Consider the following 27,983-nt stretch of genomic DNA (forward strand, 5'->3'; position numbering starts at 1 on the left):
ATTCCATACTTAGTCATTTTTTCAATAAGGATTGTGTGAGATACTTTGTCAAATGCTTTGCTGAAGTCAAGATATACTATATCTGCAGCATTTCCCTGATCCACCCAGTCAGTGATTCTGTCATAGAAGGAAATTAAGTCTGACATGACTTATTAGTCACAAACCCATGCTGACTCTGGTTAATCACTTCATTCTTTTCCAGGTACTTACATACATGTTGTTTAATAATTTGTTCAAAGATGTTTCTTGGTGTGGAAGTCAGACTCACCGGCCTATAGTTGCCTGGGTCCACCTTCCAACTGGAGAAGTGGGCAGCAACTAACAGAATGGTTTTTAACAGGGAGAAATGCAAAGTACTACATCTGGGCAATAAAAATGAAAAAAGCATATATAGAATGGGAGGAATAGGGCTAAGTGACAGCACATGTGAAAAAGACTTGGGTATACTAATAGATCACAGACTGAATATGAGTCAACAGTGTGATGCAGCAGCAAAAAAGGCAAATGCAATTCTAGGATGTATTAACAGAAGCATACAGTCTAGATCACGTGAAGTCATTATTTCCCTCTACTCCTCTTTGGTCAGACCTCATCTGGAATATTGTGTCCAATTTTGGGCACCACATTTTAAAAAAGACATCAACAAACTGGAGCAAGTTCAGAAAAGAGCGACCAGAATGGTGACCGGTCTGCAAACCCTGTCTTATGAGGAAAGGTTGCAGGATTTGGGAATGTTTAGTTTGCAAAAGAGAAGACTGAGAGGAGACTTAATAGCTGTCTACAAATATCTAAAGGGCTGTCACATTGTAGAAGGATCAACTTTATTCTCATTTGCACAAGGAAAGACTAGAAGCAATGGGATGAAGCTGAATGGGAGGAGACACAGATTAGATATTAGAAAAAACTTTTTGACAGTTAGAGTGATCAATGAGTGGAACAGGCTGCCACGAGAAGTGGTGAGTTCTCCTTCCATGGAAGTCTTCAAACAGAGGCTGGACAGACATCTAACTGGGATGATTTAGCGAATCCTGCTTTGAGCAGGGGGTTGGACCAGATGGCCCAGGAGGTCCCTTCCAACTCTACGATTCTATGATTCTATGATTCTATGATTCTTCCCCTTTTTGAAGATAGGAACAACATTTGCTCTTCTCCAAGGTAAAAAAAGAAAATTTTTTCAGCTCACCACAAAGAAGACAGCTATAAGTCCGATCGGTGCACGGAATGTGGAAACAGGATCCCTCTGCAGCAAAGCGTAATATGGAAAAAAATTCCAGCATCCAGATCAGTAATTAGATTAAAAAATTTTTTATTCCTTTATTCCAAAATTTAAAAAAATCATAAGATTCTCCATCATGATAAGAGACGCATCAGGACGTGTAGTCAACTACACGTCCTGATGCGTCTCTTATCATGATGGAGAATCTTATGATTTTTTTAAATTTTGGAATAAAGGAATAAAAAATTTTTTAATCTAATTACTGATCTGGATGCTGGAATTTGCTCTTCTCCAGTCTTCTGGGACTTCTGTTCTCCAAGAATTTTCAAAGATTATGGAGAGGGGGTTCAAAAATTTCTTCTGCTATCTCCTTCATTACTCTGGGGTGTAATTCATCTGGACCTGGAGACTTGAATCCCTGGGGGTGTCAGCCGTACAGTAGCTCAAGCGGCGAAAACTCCATTGAGGATAGTGGACAGTCCCAATCCAGACCGTCCTTCTCTACCACCATCTTTAACAAGGCCTTCAAAGTTTTATTAAACCTCTCTCTCACACTATCCGTTTGTGGATGTTACAGTACATAAAGATACGTAGCTGTGAAGATTGTAGGGTCTTACACAACTCCCTCATGACTTTCCACATAAATAGCAAAATACGGGAACCAATTATCTGCCCCTGACTCCTGGGGAACACCATTCAACACCATTACATTTTACAGAGCCCCTTACAGTGTTGAATCTCTGAGCTGGGAAGTCACAAAGTTTTCCCTGGACAACTCAAGGTTAGGGATATTGGCTTCAGGGGATGCTTCCACAATCTAATTGCCAGCCAGTACAGTGAAAGGAAATACACTAATTCCTCGTTCACTATAACCTCATGCAATCAGTCCTTGACAATTCCTACTTTGTAGAATACGGAACCACAGTCCATGCATATGTTGACCTAGGCCATGGGATATTTTGTGGTGTCTGTGTAATAATGCAGGTACGCAGGATGCAGTGACGAGCAGGATGCAGAACAAGAGTTTAAGGGTTTATTACAGGGGATTCTCCACGCAGGGAGAGAAAGAGTTATGCGAAGAGTAAAACTGAGTATTGGATACACAAATGCCAAAGTTTTTTTTATATCAAACATACTATTCCTTGTTCCAAAATCCCAGACCCCAAATCCAGTCAAATTAACCCCCTCAGTAACTTAATGTTTCTGGTATAGATATTTTACATTACCGAGGCCAACCACCTTGATGAGACATATCTGCCATCCAGAACTTTTCCTCCTGCTTCCTTACAATAAAAATATACACACAAATGCACAGGTAGGTTTTCACGCACATGAACAGTAAAAAAAAAACATAAAAAATAGACTAAAAATTGGTTATATACATTTGTATCGCAAATAAACCCAATTATATAAGTTACATGGTAATTAATTCTATATGTACCTCAAAACAACACTTAAAAATAAAACAGTTTGTCCTGCAGAAAACAAAACCTCATTCAGCCATATCATTGAGAAAATTAAAAAGTTATGGCTGCTACAAAGAGGAGAGGCATGAAAGCAAAAAAATGGCCAACGGTCATTAGGAGGTTAATCCTACTGGTCAATATTTCGGGGCAAATTTTGACATAATTGTTGGTGATGATGATCTATGGCTGCCGTCTTTCCCTCTAGAGGTCGAGAGTTAATTAGTAGCTGCAATAAGTGGAGAAAACCTCTAATGAGCCTCCTGACAATAATGAGGCAGGAGGAGGCTCCCGAGAGAGTCTCAAGTCAGGATATTAAATGGCTTACTGTGGATAATTAAATCCTGAACATCTTGGCGCCATCATCTCAGATCACGGCAGAGAAGGCGCTGCGTCTGTCATCGCGTGACTGACATCACCTCATCCAGATGTGGACAGATCTGACCAAGGATCTAATGCAGCCGCTCATGGCTCATGGGGGGTCTAAAGCCCAGAAATTATTTACTCTCATTCACAAGACCCCTTAATGGATATGTGTTTTATAGGTCTATAATAAGGGACGTGCAGAAATCTATGTACCCTGTTCTCCCATGTTATATGGTGGTCCTTATATTTGAGTGTCCCATAGTAACATCCCCCAGTCAGAGTGGGATCAGGTAAGAGGATCACTAGGATATGTTACAATGATGGGAACGCTGGGGCATTATATCTTGCATAGTAGCATTATAATGTAATGGGGACACTGGATGTTGCTGTTATTATGGGGGCACTGTGGACATCACTATTATTATGGGGGCACTTTGTATGTTGCTGTTGCAAATGTTCTGTGGATGTCACTGTTATGGGGATAAGGTGGCCTGCACCTTAAAGGGGACCTCTATTATTTGTTCTCCTATATGAATACTGTGTGACAACAATGATGGTTATCTTCTTCCCTTCTACTGTAGTTTAGAGAAGCAGGAACATCGATAGATCGTGACCGGTAATAATTGTGTTTGGTGTCTCCTGTAATTATTCACTCTCTCTGCACACAATTCACACACATATGACAAATATTAGTCTTTGCATTAAAACAGTTTTCTGGAAAATCTCACACTGGTGTTACTTTCATCCCGATGTCTTCTGTTTTGGGCTGCGGTGCATGTGAGAACGTGCTTGTGTGTTTGGTCTTCTGCTCCAGACAGAGTGGTTGGGGAGAAGCTCCTGCTGCATACCAAGTAGTGGGGAGAAGCTCCTGCTGCTGACCAAACAGTGGTGCAGAAGCTCCTGCTACAGATGAAGTGAGGGGGAGAAGATCCTTCTGCAGACCAAACAGTGAGGGAGAAGCTCCTTCTGCAGACCAATCAGTGGGGGGGAGAAGATGGTGCTGCAGACCAATCAGTGGGGGAGAAGCTCCTGCCACAGACTAAGCAGTGGGGGAGAGGCTCCTTCTGCAGATGAAGCACTGGGAAGAAGCTCCTGCCTCAGACAGTTGCCATACATCTACAGCCAGGTCAGAGCTTTGTGAGATGAGGGGGGCACAGTGGATGATCACTTTCCAGTACATCTACAGCCAGGTCAGAGCTTTGTGAGATGAGGGGGGCACAGTGGATGATCACTTTCCAGTACATCTACAGCCAGGTCAGAGCTTTGTGAGATGAGGGGGGCACAGTGGATGATCACTTTCCAGTACATCTAATTTTGGGGCTGCTTTTATTTCTTTGGCCTTATACTCTCTTATGTTCTGCCCTCTAGGCAATGGACAGGAAAAATCAATCAGCGATCACAGAATTTTACCTCTTGGGATTTGGAAATCTCCACAACTTCAGGATTGCAGTTTTCACTCTGTTTTTGATGGTCCACATCATGGCTTTGACTGCAAATGTCCTGGTCATTGTCCTTGTTGGGGTCACTGAGAGCCTCCACTGCCCGATGTACATCTTTCTGAGCCAGTTGTCCTTTTCGGAGATCTTGTTCACCAGTAACATTGTGCCCAATATGTTATGGTTAATCCTGGTGGGTGGAGGAAAAGTATCGGTGGCCCGGTGTCTCTCTCAATTTTACTTATTGGGCGTTCCAACCATTGCCCAGTGCTTGTTGCTGGCGGCCATGTCCTTTGATCGACATGTGGCAATCTGTAGACCATTACACTATGCTACTATTATGACCATCAGCCTTCAGCTGCAGATGGTCACCTCCTGTTGGTTCTTGGGCTTCACAATGTCCTTTTTTGTATACATTGTCTTAAGCAAATTGGAATTTTGCAGCTGTAACATCATCAACCACTTCTACTGTGATATTGCTCCACTTTTACGACTGTCCTGCTCCAGTACGTCTTCCGTAGAGCTGGCCACCACTATGGTAGCATTTCCTGTCCTGTTGTCACCATTTACGTTTATCGTAGTCACCTACGTATCTATCATTCGGGCCATCCTCAAAATTCCCTCCAACACGGGAAGACATAAAGCCTTCTCCACCTGCAGCTCCCACCTGATCATTGTCTGCATGTACTATGGGACATTGTCAACTATTTATATCTTTCCTCCAAGAGACAATTCCATAAATCTGAACAAAGGTCTGTCAGTTCTCTACACTCTGGTGACTCCCTTGTTTAACCCTTTAATCTACAGCTTAAGAAACCAGGACATCAGAGGCGCCATTTTGAAATATAGTCAAGCTTTGAGGCCATGGAAAACAATTGAAACTTAGAGAGTAAAGTCCATGGATATAAACTCATATTATAATTTTAATTTCCATAAGCATTGGATAGATAACTTGTGAATTGACCCTAGAAGCAGAATACCCTATATATCTAGCACCAAAGCCCCAGAGATAATAGTCCTGCTCTAGAAAAAGTAGAGGAAAACTCTATGGTTTTGAGATAAAGCTAGTGATGTAAATTGTTGAAGCAATGTAAGTCAACCTTGATCTAGAGAAAACCCTTCATAGATCTTATGGGTGGAGCATCAGGTTATGATCACCCAATAAGTGAACAGTTTCTAATGGTGGAAATGCAATGCGACAGATTCAGAAGGAGATGACTATAGAAACAGAAAAACACTTTACAATAGAATTATATAGAATTTTCGAGAAATGCTGAAAGAAGAGAAGAGTCATAGATTGTTCTTATTGGTGGGATGTCAGTTTGAAATAACCAAAAAGCAGGAAAGCATTAGGAGATAACCAAAGTTATCCAAAATTGGGGTAGTATTGATAGGTAATAGAACAACATCACACATCCTTAATCTAGGTACAAGACAAAAATTGACCCTGTGCGGCAGAAAGTATAAGATGATGCCCTGATGATGTTGAGGATAACTCTAAGGCTTGTTCACACGTTCAGTATTTGGTCAGTATTTCACACCAGTATTTTTAAACCAAAACCAGGAGCGGGTGATAAATACAGATGTGGTGACGTGTTTCTATTATACTTTTCCTCTGATTGTTCCACTCCTAATTTTGGCTTACAAATACTGATGTAAAATACTGACCAAATATTGGTGACCTTAAACTAATACTTTGCTGAAATCCCCTTTTAGTTTTTGGGAGCATTCAGTCTTTTTGAATTGGAGTCTATCAGAGCGGTTCATATAGAATTGGCGGTCTTTGCTTCTCCTGGCAGTAGCTCCACATCTGTCTGATTGAGGGGCACTTTCAATTGGATTTAGATCTGGGCTATTCCAAAATTGTGATCTTCTGGTGAAACCTTTCTTTTGGTGATTTGGAGGTCACTTCAAGTTTTGGTGCTGAAAGGAGAAATTCCTCTTCATCTTCAGCCTTTAGTGGAGGCCTGAAGATTGTGATACAAAATTGACTGATATTTGCAGCTATTCACAATTACTTCTTGTCTAGAATATCGCAGCCCAGGAAGGTCAAGCAGAACCGGTCCCGCCCATCACTTACCAGTCATTCCTAAAACCTGGACCCATGCTGCTCCACTAAGTAAAACCTTTCAGCACTGGTGGAGCCTTTTCCAGGTGTTGTATCACCGAGACCAGGTACCTTGGTGACACATCACTCCATCTTGGTCTTGACAGCAGCAGACATCATCTTGCTGCCTGTCTACAACATGAAAAAAAAATAAGAGAAATAATAAAGCTAGGTTAAGAAAGAAGAATTAAAATAAAGAATAAGTAAAATTAAATAAATGGATATGAGGGATTTCAGGGTAAGAATCAATAATAAAGGAGAGTCAATAGTGGAGGACAGCCTAAACTTGGAGCAACACCTGGAGCTCTTGCATATAGCTGAACCCTTTTCCCTCAAGTGAGACCAGGTAGAAAAACTTCTCGTGCATGGAAAGGATAAGTCCTTCATATGCATTAAACCATCCACTTTACTAATAGCAACATAGGTGGTCATAGCAGAACAGAGTGATGCAGCCCCCAGCTGCTATAACCAGATATCTCATAGAACGCTCGTAGGAAGAGTCGCAGTGATAGAACAGGTACGCGCCTAAATCCATTGAGCTATTGGTAACCTGCTGAATTAATATTTGCCTCCTTTCCCTAAATTTTGCTGCAGCTTATTTAGACCAAAACTCTGGTAGGCTGTTAATTCTGGTGAATGGCTTTACCTGTGGGGCTCCTCAGGAGTGTCAATATTGGGCCCAAGTTAATCCAGGATTCAGCTATTGTATGACTCCCCGGTAGCTTGGATATATCTAGAACATTTTCCGTTGGAAGAGGTATCAGACAAGGTTAACCGCCTTCCTGTCTCCTGTCTGTACTGGTAATTCAGCCCTTAGTGGTTTCTATATGTCAAATTTCATCTATTGTAGGCATCCAGAGGGGAGGACAAGCTGTGTACGCAGAGGAATCCAGTGTTTCCAACCAACTCGGGTCCATCCCTGACTGCTGTTCAATCTCGTCGAGAAATTTGGAATATTCCCTGGCTTGAGAGTTGATTGGGTTAAATTGGCCCTCTTTCCATGCTAGCTCAGAACCCCTCCTTACTGGTCAATCTCCTAAATGAGTTGGTCAGTTCCTATATCTTGGGGTTCAGATCCCTATTCTAGAGCAGTATGGGCAATGACACTTACACCATTTGGTTTGGCAACCATCACATACAATACGGTGGCACTAAAATTAGAGTGGATCTAGCTGGCTAATCCTTGTGTTTGTATATAATGTTTAGTCATCTACATATTTCCTTAAAGCCTTTGTAAAACACCCACATCAAGTAGAGGGAGGATATTTATTGGTTTTTGATGGGGTCCTGAGAAGATTCTTTTACAACATGGATTCCTACAAAGTTACTAATCCTCCTTCCCTGACTAGACTCAGATTGTTGCTGTAGATGTGGAAAAGCTTAACGAGGACTTTTCTACATAACATGTGGTCCTGTCCTAAACACTTACCACACTGGTTGAAGATATTCCTCTTCACACATAACCCTCAGGAACTCAAAATGGGTATATCACCGCAAGCGAGTCTCCTAGGGGTCTTTAAAGATTTTATAAAAAGTGATTCTGCACCAGGAGAGTGACCGTAATGTGGAAAGCGACAGATCCCTTCTGTTATTGGCTTAATTCTAGCTAAAAATATACTCCCTTTCTACAAAGCACTTTGGCCAAACTGATTTAATTTCTGGCTTGAGTCTGAGCTGGGACTGCTGAAGAGGGATCATCCATAATAATTAGCTTTTGGGGTGGTTACAGTTAGTTTACTGCACCACTTCTCTTGGGGTAGGAAGTGTAGAAGTCTGTGGATTTTTTTGCATTTCCAAGTGCTTTCGTTTGTTCTGAAGTTTCTTCACTTGTGGCCAGTGATTGATGCCATGTTCAGCTGGCCAAAGATAACAGAAAACTTGAGACAAGTCAGGTCTCCAGACAGTGTTCTATGCCTTATTGGGAGACCCGAGTAGTCTCCTCATCTACCGCAGACAACACAGGACTTTGACTCCTTCACTGACAGAAATTCCTTGAAAAAGGCCAAGTGGCCAAAACATTTGAAATAATTTGTTTTTCTTCATTTGGGTCTTAATTTTACTGCAGGATTTTCAAAGTTGAATGCTGAAGTACAGGATGGGCCATTTATATGGATACACCTAAATAAAATGGGAATGGTTGGTGATATCAACTTCCTGTTTGAGGAACATTAGTATATGGGAGGGGGGAAACTTTTCAAGATGGGTGGTGACCATGGCAGCCATTTTAAAATTGGCCATTTTGGATCCAACTTTATTTTCTTTTTAATGGGAAGAGGGTCATGTGACTCAAACTTATTGAGAATTTCACAAGAACACCAATGGTGTGCTTGGTTTTAACGTAACTTTATTCTTTCGTGATTTACAAGTTTATGACCACTTATAAAATGTGTGCAAAGTGCTGCTCATTGTATTGGATTGTCAATGCAACCCACTTCTTACTCGACACACTGATAGCAACACCGCAGAAGAAATGCTAGTGGGTCGCCCTCCCAGGGCTGTGGGGTACTCTGTACCGGGCCGGTGTCAGGGGGATGTGTCACAGCAGCGGTGACCCGGTCTGTGGCCCTGTGCGCCCAAGTAATGGCGGTTAATGTATGAATAGTTCGTGACGCCACCTGTGGTGTTCGGCAAATGAGATGTTAGGGCCGACGCTGCATGCAGATCCTCTGGGGCTGGTGGTGTGTTGCAGCCTAGATGGTGTAGCTCCCCACAGGTGAAGCTGTAGCCCCAGGGCAGTGTAGATGTGCAATTAGAGGAGAGGCGCGAGTGGTGTGGATGCTGGTACCCAGATGTAGCGGTGCTGAAGGTGTTAGCGCACAAATGAATAGAGGACACCAGGGCTTGCAGTTCCAAAGCTTTACTCACTGTCCGTAGTACACACAGGTGGCCTGCCTCCGTGCCGTGTCCTGTTGTGAGTTCATTTTCTGGTCCACCAGTTTGAGTTCTCCTTCCAGGCTCCTTCTGGTGGTAACAGGAGGTAGTGAAGCTGATTTAATCAGTAGAGATCTGCCACCTGATAATGAGGATGACTATTGGACCTCAGGAATCTCAGACTGGATTTAAGACAGCCGATGCCCTATTCTGGTGCTGTTCCTTCTGGCTTTTCAGGTCTTGGTTTTCAGCTCTGTTCCAGTCATTTCAAGCTAAGTTTTTCTGTTAATGTTCACACTTGATTTTGTTGGTCTATTCCGTTTTTTTGTGTGGTCAGCCAGCCCCGGCTGGGGCTGTGCTGAATTTCCACTCTTATTTATCTCTATTGGCCAATTTGCTTTTTGTCCCTTATTAGATTGGCCTCTTTTTGCTCTGTCTCAGAATATTTCAGAGTGCTGATATAGTGGGAGAAGTCTAGTGACTTCAGGGTTAATTTTGCTATCAGAAGTGTTGGACATTATTTTTGTAGGGTTTTTGGCAGATTGCAGACAGTGTCTTTCCTTTCCTATCCTTTCTAGTTAATTTGGGCCCCATCGTTTGCTCAGCCTATTTTCCTGCCTCTGTGCTTTCATCTTGTTTCACCGTCAATACTTATGTGCGGGCTGTCTTTCCTTTGGGGTCTGCTCTGGGGCAGTTAGCTTTCCCCTTTTCTTGCTTTAGGCTTATTTAGTCCTCCAGCTGTGACGAAGCATCTAGGATCATCGTAGGTACGCTCCACGGCTGCTGCTAGTTGTGTGGTTAGGATCAGGAATCTGCATAGTTACCAACCTCTCTGGTTTTCTGTGACTTAGCTTATTTACTTTTTTTCTCCTCGGTGACCCATTCATACAAGTGTCCTCCGGGTCAGAGACTCAATCAACCTCCCAGGCAAATCAGGACTCTCCTCTCCAATACTCCGCCAACATGTACCTTTCTGAACGACTCCTCTATAGCGCCTTAAAGTGTGAAGATCTCCTACTACTGAGTTACACTTGAGTTCCTCCTGTCAGATGTTCCCAAGAACCTTACTTGTACGACAGACAGCTGTAGCCTGCTTCGGGGACTCCCTTCTACTGAGTCCCGTCTTAGATGGGAGTAGCGCATTTACAGCCCACTACTCCACCGGTGTCAGCTGCAGAACCAAAAGTGTCCATACAACCTCGGGGACCGGGCCCCGGCCTTGCGCTGAGAACCTATAGGCAGGGTTCCTCTTCTAACCTACGTCCTCTCTACTCCTTCGTTCCGCACTTGTCTTTCTCTCTCTTATGAAAGCTTAGGGTTTCAGTTCTACGTCTTTCTCCTTCTTTCCTATGCCAGCTGGCTCAGATCACTGAGGGAGCTGCAGCACTCCTTCCAGGGATCCTCACGCCTGTCTGAATGACTTCCTTCCCGACTGACCTCTCATCCTACACTTTCCCACTCTTATGTCTCTTAACTCCACCCACCTCCCAGCACGGCCAGTGTTCCAAGCAGGGAACCACCAAAGGTGCTCTGCTACTCTCTAAGCACTGAGCCGCAATGTGGTTGTGCAGAACTACCCTGTAGTGTGGGGTGCGAGTGTTGGAGTGTGGAAAGGAGTTCCCGCCTTACCTGGATGGTGGGGCACTACACCTTAGGAGAAGGTGCAGTACCTCTGTGGTGACTGAGCCTCAGGGGCGCCACACTAGCACTGGCTTCCAGTATATCCATTGTATCAGATGCTGCACATCTCATATCTTCACAGCATAGACAATTGCCTTCAGATGACCCCAAATATAAAAGTCTAAGGGGGTCAGATCAGGAGGCCTTGGTGGCCATTCAACTGGCCCACGACGACCAATCCACTTTCCAGGAAACTGTTCCTGTAAGAATGCTCAGACCCAACACCCATAATTGATAGTGTGGTATATGGGATACAAAGATAGTGGGGCCATTCTTCATCAATGGAAACCTCAACGCCACTGGATATCTGAAATTGCCACATGATGACGTGTTGCCCTTTTTATGTACTGAATATGGCACGTTCCCTGAGTTTTTCCAGCAAAATTGTGCGCCACCACATTATGTGTCAGGTCCGAGCATTCCTGGAAGGAATCTGACCCCCTTAGACTAGCATTTCTTCTGCAGTGTTGCCATCAGTGTGTCAAGAGTGGGAGAAGAGAGTTGTGTTGACAATCCAACACTTATAAAATGTGTTTCAAAGTGGTCATAAACGAATAAAGTTATGTTAAAACCAAGCACCATTATTTTTCTTTTGAAATTCTCAATAAGCTTGATGTGTCACATGACCCTCTTCCCACTGGAAAAAATAAAGAGTCGGATCCAAAATGTCCAACTTCAAAATGGCCACCACCCTTCTTGAAAAGTGTTCCCCCTCTCATATACGAATGTGCCACAACAGGAAGTTGATATCACCAACCTTTCCTATTTTATTTAGGTGAATCCATATAAGTCACAAAACTCAAGATAAAAGGCGGACGGCACCGCTGTTACCGTGTGACTTCAAATGATGTGCGGCATGCAGAAGCCCAGCAGCTGGGAATCTCAGGTGCCAGACCTGGAAACAGTCAATCCTGGGAATCCATGCAAAGAGAAGAGGTCGCACTCATCGAGATTGAAGTTTCACTGATTTATTGACATATCAAAAACATGTCAATTCGGGGGAGTGACATAAGGAGTGCAAAGTAGGCTGACAACGGCCGTTTCGTGCTGCTCGAGCGCTTCAACGGGTCCAAATCCATATAACTGGCTCACCCTGTATTCTAGATCAGAAAGCTTGCCATTTGTTAATAAAGGCATCAACCACTGATGCAGTTATTTTATAGAAAAGTATTTTACACTTGTGTTAACTGTGAATCTTCCTTTAGTCCTGAACTACTTTGTTACCCTCCTCTGTATTCTCAGGATGTACAGTATGTTTTATTTGTCTTTATTTTGCTGAGGAACTTGGGTTCCCTTTTCCATGCTGCTAAGACAGAACTGATTTTGTAGGATAATCTAGGGTCCACCCCCCCCCACAACCCTTTGTTGTGTAAACATCACTTTCTAGAGTTGTCAGTAGTACTTATCATGACATCATACTAGAATTAACATTCTGTCACCAGCTTTATGCAAACCAACCAGTGGATCAGTGGCCATTTAATGACACCTACCTACAGAATATAGTGATTGCATCAAAATCTAGAAACTCTTGCCCAGTCCCCATCAAGTCACTAGAAGACAAAACAAGGATTACTCAAATTGTGTTTATTGCTGCACAGATTCTTTGTGGGAAAACCTTGTCAGAAAACATTTCCCAGCCACAGTAAGAGCAACAGCAACAACTACTGAAGCGACAGAGCCAATGGCCACCAACACCCACATCTGTAGAGGTTCACGGTCTGCAGTCATCCTGGAAGCTTGGAGGGTTCCTGCTCCAGTAACCTGGTTGGACTTGGATCCAGTCACTAGTATGGGACCCAGGGTGGCCATGCCATGTTTCTCTAGATGAGAACCTGTCAGAAAGATATAAACAAATATTGAAAGTAATGCCAACAGCTTGAACCAATCAAGGCACCCTGAACATTATGGCTAAGAGTTGGTGGACTACAGGTCTAGCCTGCATAATAATTTGGGTCTTGTAGACTACACATCAAAAGTAACTTGGGCAGAAGGTGTTTTCTGCTTCAAAAACAGGTTTTCGTCTGTAGTCACAGACCCGAGAATGCTATAGCCAACTGCAAGAAATGTGCCTCACCAACATCCCTCTTCCCAAGTCCCCTTTGCCTTCCAGAGGATGATCCCCATTGTGTTCTCTGGCCGGCAACAGTAGCACAGTTCCTGGTGGTGCAGCACTGGCAGATCCCACTAGATCCTTCCACAGATGTCCAGCTGAAAAGATATTGGGAGGTTAGCTTGGAGATCTATGGAAGGGACAGGTTATGGACAGTTTTGTAGGCAAATTTAAAATTGGATTTGTTAGGGAATTGAAAGATGGAGAGTCATTAATAACCAACCATTGATTATCATGGTCAATGCCAGCCAGATGTATGGTGGTGGGTGTTACCTGCTAGATGCCTTATTGTAGGAGCAGGCCTTATTCATGGGATCAGGGGTCTGATTGATGTCAGCAGCTCTCAGGGTACATGTGATGTAGATCTAGGAGTAGAACAAAATACCAGAAGCTGGCAATTTCATTGTATCAACAGGATATTTTGGGGGTAAAAATAAGCTACATAACATTACTTTGAGTTCAGAGTAACGGTACTCTTTAGCAGCCTTCGCGCAAGTAGAATGTATGATCAGGATGAATTAAGTAGAAGTTCTCACCGTAGACATAGCACTGTCAGTGAATCTGAAGGCATCAACCATGAAGTGGAGCTTGTTGGCTTGAGGTCTTGGTGAAACAAAGACAGAGGAAGAATCTTCTTCCATACTATCCATCATGCATCTGTAGAACACATCAGTTGTAGCTAATGGGCTTCTTGGAGTCTTGCATAGTACTGATGTTTGTAACTCACCCATTGTTGGAGATTATATCATAACTAGGTCTAGAGTCCACATCAGGAGTAATGGTGGCCACACAACGGTCAACAAACAGGAGCATCGGAACATGGTTCTGGATATCAAGTGAGGCTTCTATGTACAATTTCTCACCAAGCTGAAAGACCAGTACTGAACTGGGGGCACCGAAGTCCACTGAAGAGAAAATAGTCATTAAACTGATCATAAGACTTGGTTCCATTACCCTAAATGTTGGAAGCTTACCAGTCATAAGCGTCAAGGAGAATGCCAGCCTTTCTTCTGAGGTCACAGTGGTGCTGAATGGAGTCCATGTTGGCTTGATGGCATTGCTGCTCACATTACCATGTCTAGACAAGATAGAGTTATAAGAATAAGGACTAGAAAAACAACAGCTGACACATCCAATCATTTATGGTATGTAATGCACATTTAACCAGTAACTGTTTTGTTCAGGTCAAAGGACAAAGATGAGGCTATATGACCCCCAGATCCATAGTAAGATTGCTAACACATGCTACAGTGAATGAGGTGCTACTACCCCAGTTCAAGACTAGTTTTGGGTTTTGACAGTGGTGTGTAGGTTGGTCTCACAGTAGAAGGTGTTTGAGGATGTTCAGAATATTAACCTCTCCATGTACATATCAAGTTTCCAAGATGAAGTTCAGATAATAGGGAAAAACTATTTTAGCATTGTCCGTGGTCAGCTTTAGTCATCACCTCCCTACACTGCACTTCTTCGAAGTCAAAATCATTGGTGCCTGGAATTGCAGCAGTCGGGACTCCTTGCTGCCACAGGCGTCAAGAATCTAAATTACTTTAGGGGACTATACAACCAGAAAGCCAATATGACAGGGATCAAACAATGAATTATTCGTTAAATCACAATATGATGGTTAGGGCTCCATGGAATTTAGGAGGCATTAGCAGTATTTGAAATGTCAGTTTGAGGGATCTCATGGCCTAGTTCTTATGTGGACCCTTTCCAGTGAACATTGACTAATCTGAGCTCCACATGTGTATTCTGCATTTATATAGAGTCTTACCTTGGGTAGAAGCATTGGACAGGAACCACAGCAGAGTTGGACCTGATGATGGGCACATTCCTGGAAGAGGTTGGGGTGTAGCGTAGGTTGGAGTTGTAGATCAGCCAGTCTGGAGTCATCTTGAAGAGCATCAATTGGTTATTTTGGTTTACACTTTACTCAGATGTAACAGAAACTTGCCATTTAACGCATGAACATCAGCATCACAAGCTTCCCAGTAGGCCTGGAGAATGCTACTTCTGTGGAGTCATTTAAAGACCCCAAGGTCCCTTATCTCAGCACTTTATGGAAGAGGTTAGGGAGGGAAATGGGACAAATTCAATCCAGGTCCCAAACATGGATGGAGTTGTCCCATGGTGGCTCAGTGGCTAGCACTGCAGCCTTGCAGTGCTGTGGTCTTGGGTTCAAATCCCACTAAGGACAACATCTGCAAGGAGTTTGTATGTTCTCCCCATTTTGCATAGGTTTTCACCAGGTTCTCCAGTTTCCTCTCACATTTCAAAGACATATGGATAGGGATTCTAGATTGTGAGCCTCATTGGGGACAGTGCCAATAATGTCTAAAGCGCTATGGAATTAATGGCGCTATATAAATGAGTAAGATAAATATTAGTGGTGGGGCCACGTTAACAAGAGCAACAGCCTTGCTGGTTTCATTTCTGTTACTCGACAGGCAGCATTACCTATTCCCACATCTCCACCATCAGTAGTCAGAGCCTGGATTAAGTTCCAAAATGGTAAACTTGCATGCATTCTTAGTTTTAAAGAGGTTTTTAGGAAAAATTGATTATACTCCTGCTTTTCTCCAGTGGATGGTGACACCCAATTTATAACCACAAGCATAGGCCTTAACGATAATTAAGTGCAGCCAATATTATCCTTCTAGCTTGTATTTTAGGTTGCCCAGCTCCACACGCTCTATACAGCCATGACATTTTGGACATCATGTTCAATACAGTTAAAGTGTTACAACTCCATGCCAGAAGATAAATTGGTATACAACCATGTTCACCATTGTGATGAACCAGTTTAACCATGGGGATCAAGGAACCAAGGGAAAAGAAAAAAAAAAATCTAAGCTTCTCCCCATAACTACAACAGCCTTGGCAGAGGTAAAGCCAGTCATAGAAATCACATTGTGGTGTTAATATCTAGCAAGACAATGTGCAAAGCCAAAAGTTACTGGTAGAATTGTCATATTGAGCACTCACCTGTAAGAGGTTACCACATTCTTGAAGGCCATTGTCAAACACCACAAAACTATCTGTAGTCTGCTGTACCGGCGTACAGGAGCCCAGGGTCAGGTCTGAGGGCTTCACCAGCTTACCATTCCCATAGAAATCTCTATTCACCATCACCACCATGCTGTCCTCACCACACTGCACACTGACAGAGGATGGAGCTTGAATGAGGTCTCGGAGATGTTGGTCTCTGCCATTATACCGGCTGTCCCATCTGGGAGAACCCACTCCAGATACAGAGTGTCCAAGTCCTCTAGAAGATCCCAGTCCAGGCTGATAATTCCTCCACCAAGCATCTGACTGACGCTGATGTCTGACCAAGGAGCTACCAAGGCCTTGTCCACCTAGGAGAACCACCAGTCGACAACTCCACAAGATCCACAGCTCCATCCTGACTGCAGCACAAGACACACAAGCTGGAGGGAGCAGAGTTTTATACCCTCCTCCTCACGTCACCATTATTCCACCTTATTACCCTCAGCTGACCACCTTCTTCTCAACACCTGGAGAGGACACAGTCATGAGGTGGAGTCACACTGGGATTTGTTCACATCTCTTTGGGTTTGGAGCAGGACTATATTGTCCATGTGTGGCTCTGAACATTGCATCTAATGATTTCCTCTGATGTTGGATTGTGACCTGTCTTCTACCACCACTGTGACACCAAGTCACAAGTGATTTGGTAGATTTCTGCAGCTGCTCACAACTCACTTGCCATGGGCTTCAGTGTAAGTTGTGGTCTGTATGCGGCCTGTCTTCAATTTCTGGACTTTTTTTTCTTTGTGCTTTTTTTAAGGTTAGGATTACACGGCATCATGTGAAAAAAAAAGACATCGGTGAAGCTCGTCTGTGACCTGCTGGAGGGTGACCATCACAGGCTGTGGTTTTATTTTAATATCCAGCCAATTTGCCAACAAGTTGTGGTTGCACGCGACCTGCAGCGAACATTATGGCAACCGAGTCAGGTGTGAATTGTGACCAGTGACAGAAAATCAAACACACTTGGAAACATTTTCTCCTCTTTGCCGCAGTTGCTCCACAACACCACGGGAAATGATTAGATGTAATGTCCCATCATACGTATCCCCGTTCTTACATGTTAGGATCACGTTAGAAATGTTTTTTTACCGTGACTTTTCGTGGTGATCACTGCAGTGTTTGCAGATGAGGCAACTGAAAACTAAGACACAAGAGGCTGGAAATGATTGTGGATTTTTAACCACTACCTGACTGGTCAAAGAATTTTTAGGCTGCGGTCACACATTGAGCTCATGGTGCATTTTTTTTAAACTGTGACAAAGCAAAGTTTCTCTGCCGTGTTTACACCAGAAAAAAAAACAAAAAAAAAAACTCCACTTTGCTCAGGCATCTGAGGCCGCGCTTGCAGCAGCTCAGTCACCAGTGGTTCTCAGTTTGGACAGTCACATCTTGGCACCGTCCAGGTTAAAAACTATTTCTACCCCAGACATGGATTATGGCGTGGGACAGAATGACAGACAGGTGAGGGACATTGTTGTTTTCTATTTTAGTTTTATTACAGGAGATAAGGGCTTCAGTGACGAGTATAACTGTGTTTGTTAATATATATATATATATATATATATATATATATAACGGAGTGTGTGTGTGTGTGTGTGTGTGTGTGTGTGTGTATCAAGCCCCACCCACTCTACACGCAAAGCCCCGTATAATAAATATCTAATATAATATACAGCTCTGGAAAAAATTAAGAGACCACTGCCAAATGTTCAGTTTGATTTTTCTCTTTATAGGTATATTTTTGAGTAAAATGTAAATTGTTCTTTTAGTCTATAAACTTCTGACAACATGTCACCGAATTTCCAAGCACTAAATTTTGTTTTGTTTTCTTTTCTGAAAAGGAGAAATGGTCAAAATTTAAAATAAAAAACAACAGTGCTTTCAGACCTGAAATAATGCAAAGAAAACAAGTTCATAATCATTTAGAAACAACAATGCTAATATTTTAACTCAGGAAGAGTTCAGAAATCAATATTTTGTGGAATAAACATGATTTTTAAAAATAGCTTTCATGCGTCTTGGCTACTTTCCACCAGTCTGTCACACTGCTCCTGGTGCAAAAATGTAAGCAGTTCTTCTTTGTTTGATGGCTTGTGACTCTCCATCTTCCTCTTGATTACATTTCAGAGGTTTTCAATGGGGTTCAGGTCTGGAGAATGGGCTGCCCATGACAGGGTTTTGATGTGGTGGTCTCTTAATTTTTGCCAGAGCTGTACATATATTTCATAAGCACATCTTCTTGACCACAACAGGTTGCACTGCCTGTGTTGCCCATAGCAACCAATTACTAAGCATCGTTCATTTCACCAGAGCTGTTTAAAAGATGAAAGCTGAGCTGTGATTGGTTGCTATGAGCAACAGCTTTCCTTGTAGACAGTTGTGGTAACTGAGGTCTATTATTCTTATCATTTCTATGATGTTATCGTCCTTCTGTAAAGCTGGAAAAAACACAATTTATTACAGTGCCGATCCAGACCACCCTGTGACACAGACTGCAGGGGGAGCCCAGAGTCAGGAAATTCTCTTTGTCTGGCCTGAAGCAGCTCATTACCTTAAAAATTCAAACACAGATTAAAAAAAGAAACACAAGACAGATTTCTCCAACCCAGGTATCATTTTAATTGGCGTAACAATGCGAACCTGACAATGCCTGGTTCGCTTTAAACTTATTTATACAGCTACAACTAATGCCACTCTAAATTAGTCCATCTTTACAATTTCTAACTAAATGGTATTACCCTCAGGGGGCGGAGCCACCGCACTGAAATGCTCTGTGCTGTGGGAACAATGCGCCTTCACCGTGTACAGAGGGGAGGGAAACTGGAGATGACATACAGGTATATACTATATACAGGGGGAGATGACATTTAGGTATATACTATACTAGATCTACTCGCATCGGGAGGGCACAGTGCTCTGCACGCGGGATTTCCGTTTCAAACAGAGATATACTCACCTTCCGACGGCCCCCGATCTCCTCTCCACGCTCCCGGCATCTTACTGTGCCGTTGCTTCCCTGGCGCCGGTACGTGTGGCACTGATGTGGCATACGGTTGCCACAAGTATTACACACACGGACACTGATATCTCCGGTACCGGAAATATCAGGACATGTGAAACAGGCCTAAAACAAAGGGAAAAATGCAATAATCAGAGCAGATTTTTATTGGGTATTTTGGTGTGATCACTTGTGGAAAAAAGCACAGCATTTACTCATGTGGGAAAACTGCCTTTGTGTAGGTTATGCCTACTGGTCGCAACGCAAAGCCACACGGCGAGGTTTTCATTGTGCCGTGTGCCAGAGAATAATACGGGGAAGCTGATGATTTGCCACAGTTTAGATGGGAGTGCAGGACAAGCATATTTATTATTCTTTGTGCTTCATCTGGATTTGCTGCGAAACCGCGCCAAGTCTGAAGTAGTGTTATCACATGGCACAATACCACCCTGAAAAAGTCACATGAGAACCCAGCCGAACAATCAGATTGTAACCAAATCGATGAAATTCTGCAGATTGAAGCAGTGTGAGGAGACTTTGTGGCCATTATTATTACGCTGGAGTCCCAGAGGAAGGTTTTGGAATCCAAGTCAGGAGAGGAAGTAAAACAAACAGATGAAGCAAAAAATGGGAGGTGTGCTTGAAGTGAAAAATGGAGATTGTTGTAATCGGTTAGTGCTTGGGTGATTAATGCAAATCAATTGTACATCACTTTATCAGAAGACGATCATCACAGGAGTATATAAGAGGGGAGCGGAATGGTACCTATGCTGCCCTAAAAACATCCTTAACCCCTTACTGACATCGGACGGCTTAGTACGTCCGATATCCGTATCCCCGCTTTGATGTGGGCTCCGGCGGTGAACCAACCTCAAAGCCGGGACATGTCAGCTGTTTTGAACAGTTTACATGTGCCCACAATAGCCGCGGGCGAAATTGCCATCCGCACGTGGCTATTAACTAGTTAAATGCCGCTGTAAAACTGACAGCGGCATTTAATAAGCGCTTCCGGCAATACGCTCACTGGTGACCCACATCACGTGAACGCAGGTCACCGGTGTGTCGGCCTGACAACTAGAAGTCTCCTTGAGACCTCTATGGTTGTTGATGCCGGATTGTTATGAGCGCCACCCGGTGGTTGGCACTCATAGCAAGTCTGTTATTCTGCTACATAGAGGCGATCTGAGCATTGCCTCCATGTATTAGAACTGATCGCGCTAAAAGTAAGCCGTCACCCGACCCGAGATCACTAAAAATGGAGACGCTACCGATATTGGAAAATGGTGCTTTTTTTTCCAAAGTTTGGAACTTTTTTTTTTTCACCACCGAGTTAAAAACGTCATGTTTGGTGTCCATGAACCTGTAATGACCTGGAGAATCATAATGGCAGGTCAGTTTTAGCATTTAGTGAACCTAGCAAAAAAAAAAAAAAAAGCCAAACAAAACACAAGTGTGGAATTGCACTTTTTTGTAATTTCACCACATTAGGAGTTTTCCCATTTTCTAGCACACAATGTGGTAAAACCAATGGTGTCCTTCAAAAAAATAAGCCCTCACATGGCTAGATTGATGGAAAAATAAGAGTTATGACTCTGGGAAGAAGGGGAGCGAAAGACAAGACTGCTCTGGTAATGAAGGGGTTAATATACTATCCCTCGCTTGTGGCAGGGGTTGGCACTGTAAATAACTTAGTCCGTAATAGTTATTGTACATCAAACACTTAAGACCAAGTGGGGATACATTTTCGTAAGGCGATAGAACTTTTTCAAGGTGCATCTATCCTTAGTGATGTTTCAACTAGCAAACTCCACGAGTTTGAGATTTGTGCTGAATGTTCCCGATTGTCATGTTTAGCTCATGGGTTACCCTTTTTCTTTGATATCCCGAAGGTGTCCCCCCCCCCCCCCCCTACTCATCTCCTGAACCCTTGTCTACATATGCAAGACCACATTCACATGTGGCCTTAAAATTGGTGAGTGATCTAATCTTGTTTCTCAGGTATTGTACTTTGCAAAGTTTTGCCCACGATCATGGCTTTACACACTACTCAGCTGGAGCGGGATGGTGCATCTTTAGAAATCCTGGTTATTTTAAGTGTATTGCATGCATTATCCTCTGAGGCTACAGTTCCTTTTAGTCAGGGGGTGACAGGGTTAACTGTAGAGCCAGCTTTTGCCCTCTTAGAGTTGTGCCTCAGGCAATGGTGGTTGTTAAAAACCATACGTTACTCATAACTGATATCTCCCCTCATACTCACCTGTGGAACAGCCATATACCCCAACTACTAGATCACCTCACAAATATAGTCTGGGCAAGTCTACTGGTTTCAGGCAACTATTTGTTGACTTCTCCACTGTCCCAACCTTTGACCTGGACTAACCAATTCGGCATTATTTTTTCCTGTATCAACTCCTGCTCACCTTGATGGCACAGTTTGGCTTCCATCAAATCTAGTTTAGTACAACCAAGTTGCTAGTTGGGGCTGACATAGCCCAAAATGTTTAGCCAGGTAGTTTGGTGAGCTACAACTTCACTGAAGTATTTTGTTAATGTTTTAAAGGGAAGTGGAGGGATGACAAAATTGTGAAGTGGGAGGACTTGGCCAGAAGGTATTCTTACAAAGCTACTAGTCTCCCCCTCCCCATAAGTCACATTGTTGCTGTAGATGTGGGAATGCTTAAATGGCCTTTGTATATACAATTTGGTTGTGTCCTTAATCCTTACCCTTGTTAGAGCTACTCCTCTATATACACATGCCCATTTTAGGTTCCCAAGTGTTTTCTAGGCATCTTAAATGATTTCATCCAGAATTCATAGAAGAATCCCAGTACCAAGAGTGGTCATAATGTGGAAATTGACAGATTATGGTCTGTGGTCACATTAGGTAAATAAAGCCAAAGTCATTTACAGATTACTTCACATTTTCTTATTTCAGAGGGTCAGGGGCCTCTGGCCCGAGTGTGCTGTAGAGGCATCCTGAGATTAGCTATTGGGGGTTGTTGCAGTTTGTATCTTATTGCACTACTTTAAGAGGGGTAAACCAACCAGTACATCAGTGGCCATTTAATGACTCATCTGATTCAAACGATGCCTACAGGATATCATGATTGTATCAAGCCATCTAGAGACTCTTGCCCAGTCCCTATCAAGTCACTAGAAGACAAGGATTACTCAAATTGTGTTTATTGCTGCACAGATTCTTTGTGGGAAAATCTTGACAGAAGACATTTTCCAGCCACAGTAAGAGCAACGGCAACAACTACTGAAGTGACAGATCCAATGGCCACCAACACCCACAGCTGTAGAGGTTCATGGTCTGCAGTCATCCTGGAAGCTTGGAGGGTTCCTGCTCCAGTAACCTGGTTGGACTTGGATCCAGTCACTAGTATGGGACCCAGGGTGGCTGTGCCATGTTTCTCTACATGAGAACCTGTCAGAAAGATATAAACAAATATTGAGTAATGGCAACAGCTTGTGATAATCAAGATGCCTTGAACATTATGGCTCAGTTGGTGGACTACAGGTCTAGCCTGCATAATAATTCGGGTCTTGTAGACTACACATCAAAGTTCACTTGGGCAGAAGGTGTATTCGGCTTTAAAAACAGATCTATCATGTAGGTTTTTGTCAGTAGTCACAGACCTGAGAATGCTATAGCCAACTGCAAGAAATGTGCCTCACCAACATCCCTCTTCCCAAGTCCCCTTTGCCTTCCGGAGGAGAATCCCCATTGTGTTCTCTGGCCGGCAACAGTAGCACAGTTCCTGGTGGTGCAGCACTGGCAGATCCCACTAGATCCTTCCACAGATGTCCAGCTGAAAAGATATTGGGAGGTTAGCTTGGAGCTATAAGGAGCAGACAAATTATGACAGCTTTACAGGTCACTGTTGGTTTAGAATTGGATTTGTTAGGGAATTCAAAGATAGTCAATCGGAACAAGCCATTGAATTATCATAGTCAGTCAGATGTATGGTAGGTCTTACCTGCTAGATGCCTTGCTGTAGGAGCAGGCCTTATTCATGGGATCAGGGGTCTGGTTGATTTCAGCAGCTCTCAGGGTACATGTGATGTAGATCTAAGAATAAAATACCAGAAATGGGCAATTTAATTTTAGCAACTAATTTTTGGGGTACAAATAATCCCCATAACATGTTGCTTTGAGTTCAGAGTAACAGCACTCTTTGGTAGTCTTCGTGCAAGTAGAATGTATGTTCAGGATGAATTAAGTAGAAGTTCTCACCGTAGACATAGCACTGTCAGTGAATCTGAAGGCATCAACCATGAAGCGGAGCTTGTTGGCTTGAGGTCTTGGTGAAACAAAGACAGAGGAAGAATCTTCTTCCATACTATCCATCATGCATCTGTAGAACACATCAGTTGTAGCTAATGGGCTTCTTGGAGTCTTGCATAGTACTGATGTTTGTAACTCACCCATTGTTGGAGATTATGTCATAACTAGGTCTAGAGTCCACATCAGGAGTAATGGTGGCCACACAACGGTCAACAAACAGGAGCATCGGAACATGGTTCTGGATATCAAGTGAGGCTTCTATGTACAATTTCTCACCAAGCTGAAAGACCAGTACTGAACTGGGGGCACCGAAGTCCGCTAAGAGAAAATAGTCATTAAACTGATCATAAGACTTGGTTCCATTACCCTAAATGTTGGAAGCTTACCAGTCATAAGCTTCAAGGAGAATGCCAGCCTCTCCTCTGAGGTCACCGTGGTGCTGAATGGAGTCCATGTTGGCTTGATGGCATTGCTGCTCACATTGCCATGTCTAGACAAGATAGACATGCAAAAAAAAATAAGGAATTATAAAAGTCACAACTGAGTGATTCCTTCATTGATAGGATGGTCATATACATTGACCTGGACACAAGAACGTGGCAATATGACCTCCGATGCATTGCAAGATGGCCAACACATTGTACAATGAATTAGATTCCACTACCCCAATTCAAGACTAGTTTTGGATCTTGAAAGTAGTGTTTAGGCGACTGTTGGGCTTTCAGCATGGTCCAACTCACTCTGCTGTGAGACCAAGACAAATATCAACCTCTCCATGTACATATGGCATTAAACCAAATAATCTTAGGGCTAACAGTTACTGTGGCATTGGCCATGATCAGCTGCATTTCTTGTAAGGCAGCAGTATTGATGCCTGTAACTTCAACAGTAACATAGTATGGCCAGTTTTAAAAGGATCTCAGGGTCAAGTTTCTTTGTGAACATTGACTAGTCTGAGGTCCTCAGATGTGTCCTGTAGTTCTAGGGTCTTACCTTGGGTAGAAGCACTGGACAGGAACCACAGCAGAGTTGGACCTGATGATGGGCACATTCCTGGAAGAGGTTGGGGAGTAGCGTAGGTTGGAGTTGTAGATCAGCCAGTCTGGAGTCATCTTGAAGAGCATCAATTGGTTAGTTAATTTGCTCACTTTATTCAGATGTAACAGAAGACTGGTTACCTCATGCACACTAGCTCCTCAAGCTTTCGAGAAGGTCTGGAGAAAACTAATATAACTCTACAGATGTAAAGACCCTGAGGATCGCTAATCTCAGCACTTTATGGAAGAGGTTTGGGAGGGAAATGGGACAACTCCATACAGGTGCCAAACATTAGTGGTGGGGTCACATTAACTAACAAGAGCAACAGCCTTGCTGTTCTCATAATTCCCATATCTCCACCAGTGGTCAAAGCTTGGATTAAGTTCCAAAAGGGAGATACTTGTACTGACCACCTTCTCCACACCTGGAGAGGACATATCAATGTGATGAACAAGGTTAAGAAAAAAAAAAAAAAAAAAAAAAAAAGGGGGGGTAGGTAATTATTCTGGAGTTTATGCTTAGTCCAGCTGTGGGGACACTTGGTAATATCCCACAAGCCTAGAAAGAGCAATAATTAATCATAGTGCATCAAGTTAAGTCAATATTCGCCTTCCAACTTGTATAATCTGCTCTACTCCACCTGCTCAATACCATTACAGCCACAGATTAAACTGCATTTAATGTGATGTTCCAAGATTACAGCTTCTTGACAAGTTTTAGTTGCTAGCTAGAGAGCCAGGTTTATCATTGTGGTGCACCAGTTTAGACATGGTGATCAAGGAACCAATCAAAAATCCAATCTTCTAAGATGTTCCCAACTATAACACTTAGCAGAAGTAAAGCCAGTCATAGAAGTTGCAATTTGGTGTCCATGTCTAGCAAGATTGTGTGCAAAGCCAAATTCACTGGTAGAATGGTCATATTGAGTACTCACCTGTAAGAGGTTACCACATTCTTGTAGCCCATTGTCAAACACCACAATACTATCTGTACTCTGCTGTACCGGCCTGCAGGAGCCCAGGGTCAGGTCTGAGGGCTTCACCAGCTTACCATTCCCATAGAAGTCCCTGTTCACCATCACCACCATCCTGTCCTCACCACACTGCACACTGACAGAGGATGGAGCTTGCGTGAGGTCTCGGAGATGTTGGTCTCTGCCGTTATACCTGCTGTCCCATCTGGGAGAACCCACTCCAGATACAGGCTGTCCAAGTCCTCTAGAAGCAGGCTGATAATTCCTCCACCAAGCATCTGACTGACGCTGGCATCTGACCAAGGAGCTACCAAAGCCTGGTCCACCTAGGAGAACCACTAGCAGACAACTCCACCTGACCCACAACTCCATCCTGACTGCAGTACAAGAAGGAAATGGAGGGAGCAGAGTTTTATACCCTCCTCCTCACACCACCATTAGTCCACCTTATTACCCTCAGCTGACCACCTTCTCCACACGTGGGCAGGACACAGCGATGAGGTGGAGTCATACTGGGATTTGTTCACATCTCTTTGGGTTTGGAGCAGGACTATATTGTCCATGTGTGGCTCTGAACATTGTATCTAATGATTTCCTCTGATGTTGGATTGTGACCAGTCTTTTACCACGACTGCGACACCAAGTCACAAGTGTTTTGGTAGATTTTCTGTAGCTGCTTGCAACTCACTTGCCATGGGCTTCAGTGTAACTTGCTTACGACTGCGGTCTGTATGCGGCACGTCTTCAGTTTCTGGACTTTTTTTAAATTTTTTTAAAGTTAGGATTACATGACGTCATGTGAAAAAAAGACATCGGTGCAGCTCGTCTGTGACCTGCTGGTGGGTGACCATCACAGGCTGTGGTTTTATTTTAATATCCAACCAATTAGCCAACAAGTTGTGGTTGCGCGCGGCCTTCAGCAAAGATTGTAGCAGCTGAGTCAGGTGTGAATTGTGACCAGCGACAGAAAATCCAACACACTTGGAAACATTTTCTCCTTTTTGTCGCAGTTACTCCATAATGTAACACCGCAGGAAATGATTAGATGCAAAGTCCCATCATATGTATCCCCGTTCTTATATGTTAGAATCACGTTGCATTTTTTTTTTTTTTTTTTTTTTACTGAATTTCCAACTTTTTTTTTTTCTTCATTAAAAGCTGTATAAGAAACAGAAATTAGTAGGCTGCGTTCACACTAAGGTCATAGTGCAAGTTGTTTTTTTTTTTATCTGTGGTACATGTAAAAAAAAAAAACTTGTAAATTTTTTTTTCCACAATTTTTCCTCATTGAGATCAAAATGGCTTCGCACCAAAAACGCATGTCATCTATTTGATATATATTTCAGGTTTCTGGCCACAGCGTGAGTTTTCCATGTGGAAAAAAGCCTCCAAAACGCCGGTGTCCATGCCTATACACATGCAATAACAATCTGATTGCAGCATTTTGTATATTTTCTCCTTTTTTATGCAAACTCTGAGATTATGCGTTAGAAAACACAACTGTTTTTTTTTATATGCAGTTTTAAAGCCTCCACATCAAGGCCTATAGAGAAAGCCCCACACCAAAAAACGCACAGTGCTACAATATCTATAGGGGTTAATAACCATCACTGTAAAAAAAAAAAAAAAAAAAAAGTTCAATATTGTTCCTGAAAAGTTGGACAAGGGTCATGCAAATATAATTTGATTTTTATCACCTAGCGTCCGATTTACATGCAGTTGCAATGGGATTGTAGCATGAGCTTTTGCATAGCGCAATTCTCTGTCATTTACACATTTTTCCAAGGAAATATTCATCAATACATACATACTTCCTTCTCACCCCTCAACGGGTTATCCTTCCTGATTCTCGGGTCTTCTACCACATGCCTGGGAGTTTGAGGATTCTGCGCAGGATCTTAGTTGTTCCCAGCATTGCGCTTTTCTGGACAGAGCGCTCAGATGTTGCTCCTGGGATCTGTTGTAGCCATTCTTTAGGGGTCACTGCTCCAAGTGTTCCTATCACCACTGGAATCACTGTTGCCTTCACCTTCCACATCTTCTCCAGTTCTCCTTTGAGGCCCTGGTATTTCTCCAGCTTCTCATATTCCTTCTTTTTGATGTTGCTGCCACTTGGCACGGCCACATCTATTATCATTGCTGTCTTCTGATCCTTGTCTGCTATGACAATGTCTGGTTGGTTTTCCAACACCTACTTATCCGTCTGGATCTTGAAGTCCCACGGGATTTTTGCCCTTCCATTCTCCACCACTTTCACTGGGGTCACCCACCTGGACTTAGAGCGACCTACCCCATATGCTGTGCAGATGTTCCTGTATACAATTCCCACTACTTGGTTGTGGCAAGAGAACCTGGATCTGATTATATGTATGCTGGGGGC

General features: G+C 43.1%; 3 protein-coding genes across 3 annotated transcripts; 1 reads left to right on the top strand and 2 right to left on the bottom strand.

The window, feature by feature from the left end:
• Positions 1-4,046: 4,046 nt before the first annotated feature.
• LOC141049911 (olfactory receptor 5V1-like) lies at positions 4,047-5,367 on the top strand. Its single transcript, XM_073546751.1, has one exon. It carries the CDS (start codon positions 4,417-4,419, stop codon positions 5,365-5,367), a length of 951 nt encoding a protein of 316 aa, XP_073402852.1. The 5' UTR covers positions 4,047-4,416.
• Positions 5,368-12,708: 7,341 nt separating this feature from the next.
• Positions 12,709-16,680, bottom strand: LOC141050229 (zona pellucida sperm-binding protein 3-like). The gene is made up of 8 exons (XM_073547088.1): positions 16,235-16,680; positions 15,024-15,142; positions 14,224-14,327; positions 13,977-14,154; positions 13,786-13,906; positions 13,523-13,614; positions 13,214-13,347; positions 12,709-12,971 (listed from the first exon to the last, which is right to left on the bottom strand). Exons 1-8 carry the CDS (start codon positions 16,652-16,654, stop codon positions 12,724-12,726), a joined length of 1,416 nt encoding a protein of 471 aa, XP_073403189.1. The 5' UTR covers positions 16,655-16,680; the 3' UTR covers positions 12,709-12,723.
• A 5,788-nt stretch (positions 16,681-22,468) lies between these two features.
• LOC141050231 (zona pellucida sperm-binding protein 3-like) lies at positions 22,469-25,993 on the bottom strand. Its single transcript, XM_073547089.1, has 8 exons — positions 25,565-25,993; positions 24,586-24,704; positions 23,979-24,082; positions 23,733-23,910; positions 23,542-23,662; positions 23,285-23,376; positions 22,983-23,116; positions 22,469-22,731 (listed from the first exon to the last, which is right to left on the bottom strand). Exons 1-8 carry the CDS (start codon positions 25,973-25,975, stop codon positions 22,484-22,486), a joined length of 1,407 nt encoding a protein of 468 aa, XP_073403190.1. The 5' UTR covers positions 25,976-25,993; the 3' UTR covers positions 22,469-22,483.
• Between the last annotated feature and the right edge of the window lie 1,990 nt (positions 25,994-27,983).

This window comes from Dendrobates tinctorius, unplaced genomic scaffold, assembly GCF_039654945.1.
Source record: "Dendrobates tinctorius isolate UK_male_01 unplaced genomic scaffold, ASM3965494v1 ptg000151l, whole genome shotgun sequence".
NCBI classification, from domain to species: Eukaryota; Metazoa; Chordata; class Amphibia; order Anura; family Dendrobatidae; genus Dendrobates; species Dendrobates tinctorius.

Bases quoted from the DNA above. Each gene is read 5' to 3' on its own strand.
- LOC141049911 (XM_073546751.1), top strand. From the start codon at position 4,417: ATGGACAGGAAAAATCAATCAGCGATCACAGAATTTTACCTCTTGGGA.
- LOC141050229 (XM_073547088.1), bottom strand. From the start codon at position 16,654: ATGGAGCTGTGGATCTTGTGGAGTTGTCGACTGGTGGTTCTCCTAGGT. The intron at 15,143-16,234 runs GTGAGTGCTCAA...ATGCTCTTCAAG, and splicing joins AATGTGGTAACCTCTTACAG to ATGACTCCAGACTGGCTGAT. The intron at 12,972-13,213 runs GTGAGGCACATT...TCTTTCTGACAG, and splicing joins ACTTGGGAAGAGGGATGTTG to GTTCTCATCTAGAGAAACAT.
- LOC141050231 (XM_073547089.1), bottom strand. From the start codon at position 25,975: ATGGAGTTGTGGGTCAGGTGGAGTTGTCTGCTAGTGGTTCTCCTAGGT. The intron at 24,083-24,585 runs GTAAGACCCTAG...TATCTTGTCTAG, and splicing joins GTCCAGTGCTTCTACCCAAG to ACATGGCAATGTGAGCAGCA. The intron at 22,732-22,982 runs GTGAGGCACATT...TCTTTCTGACAG, and splicing joins ACTTGGGAAGAGGGATGTTG to GTTCTCATGTAGAGAAACAT.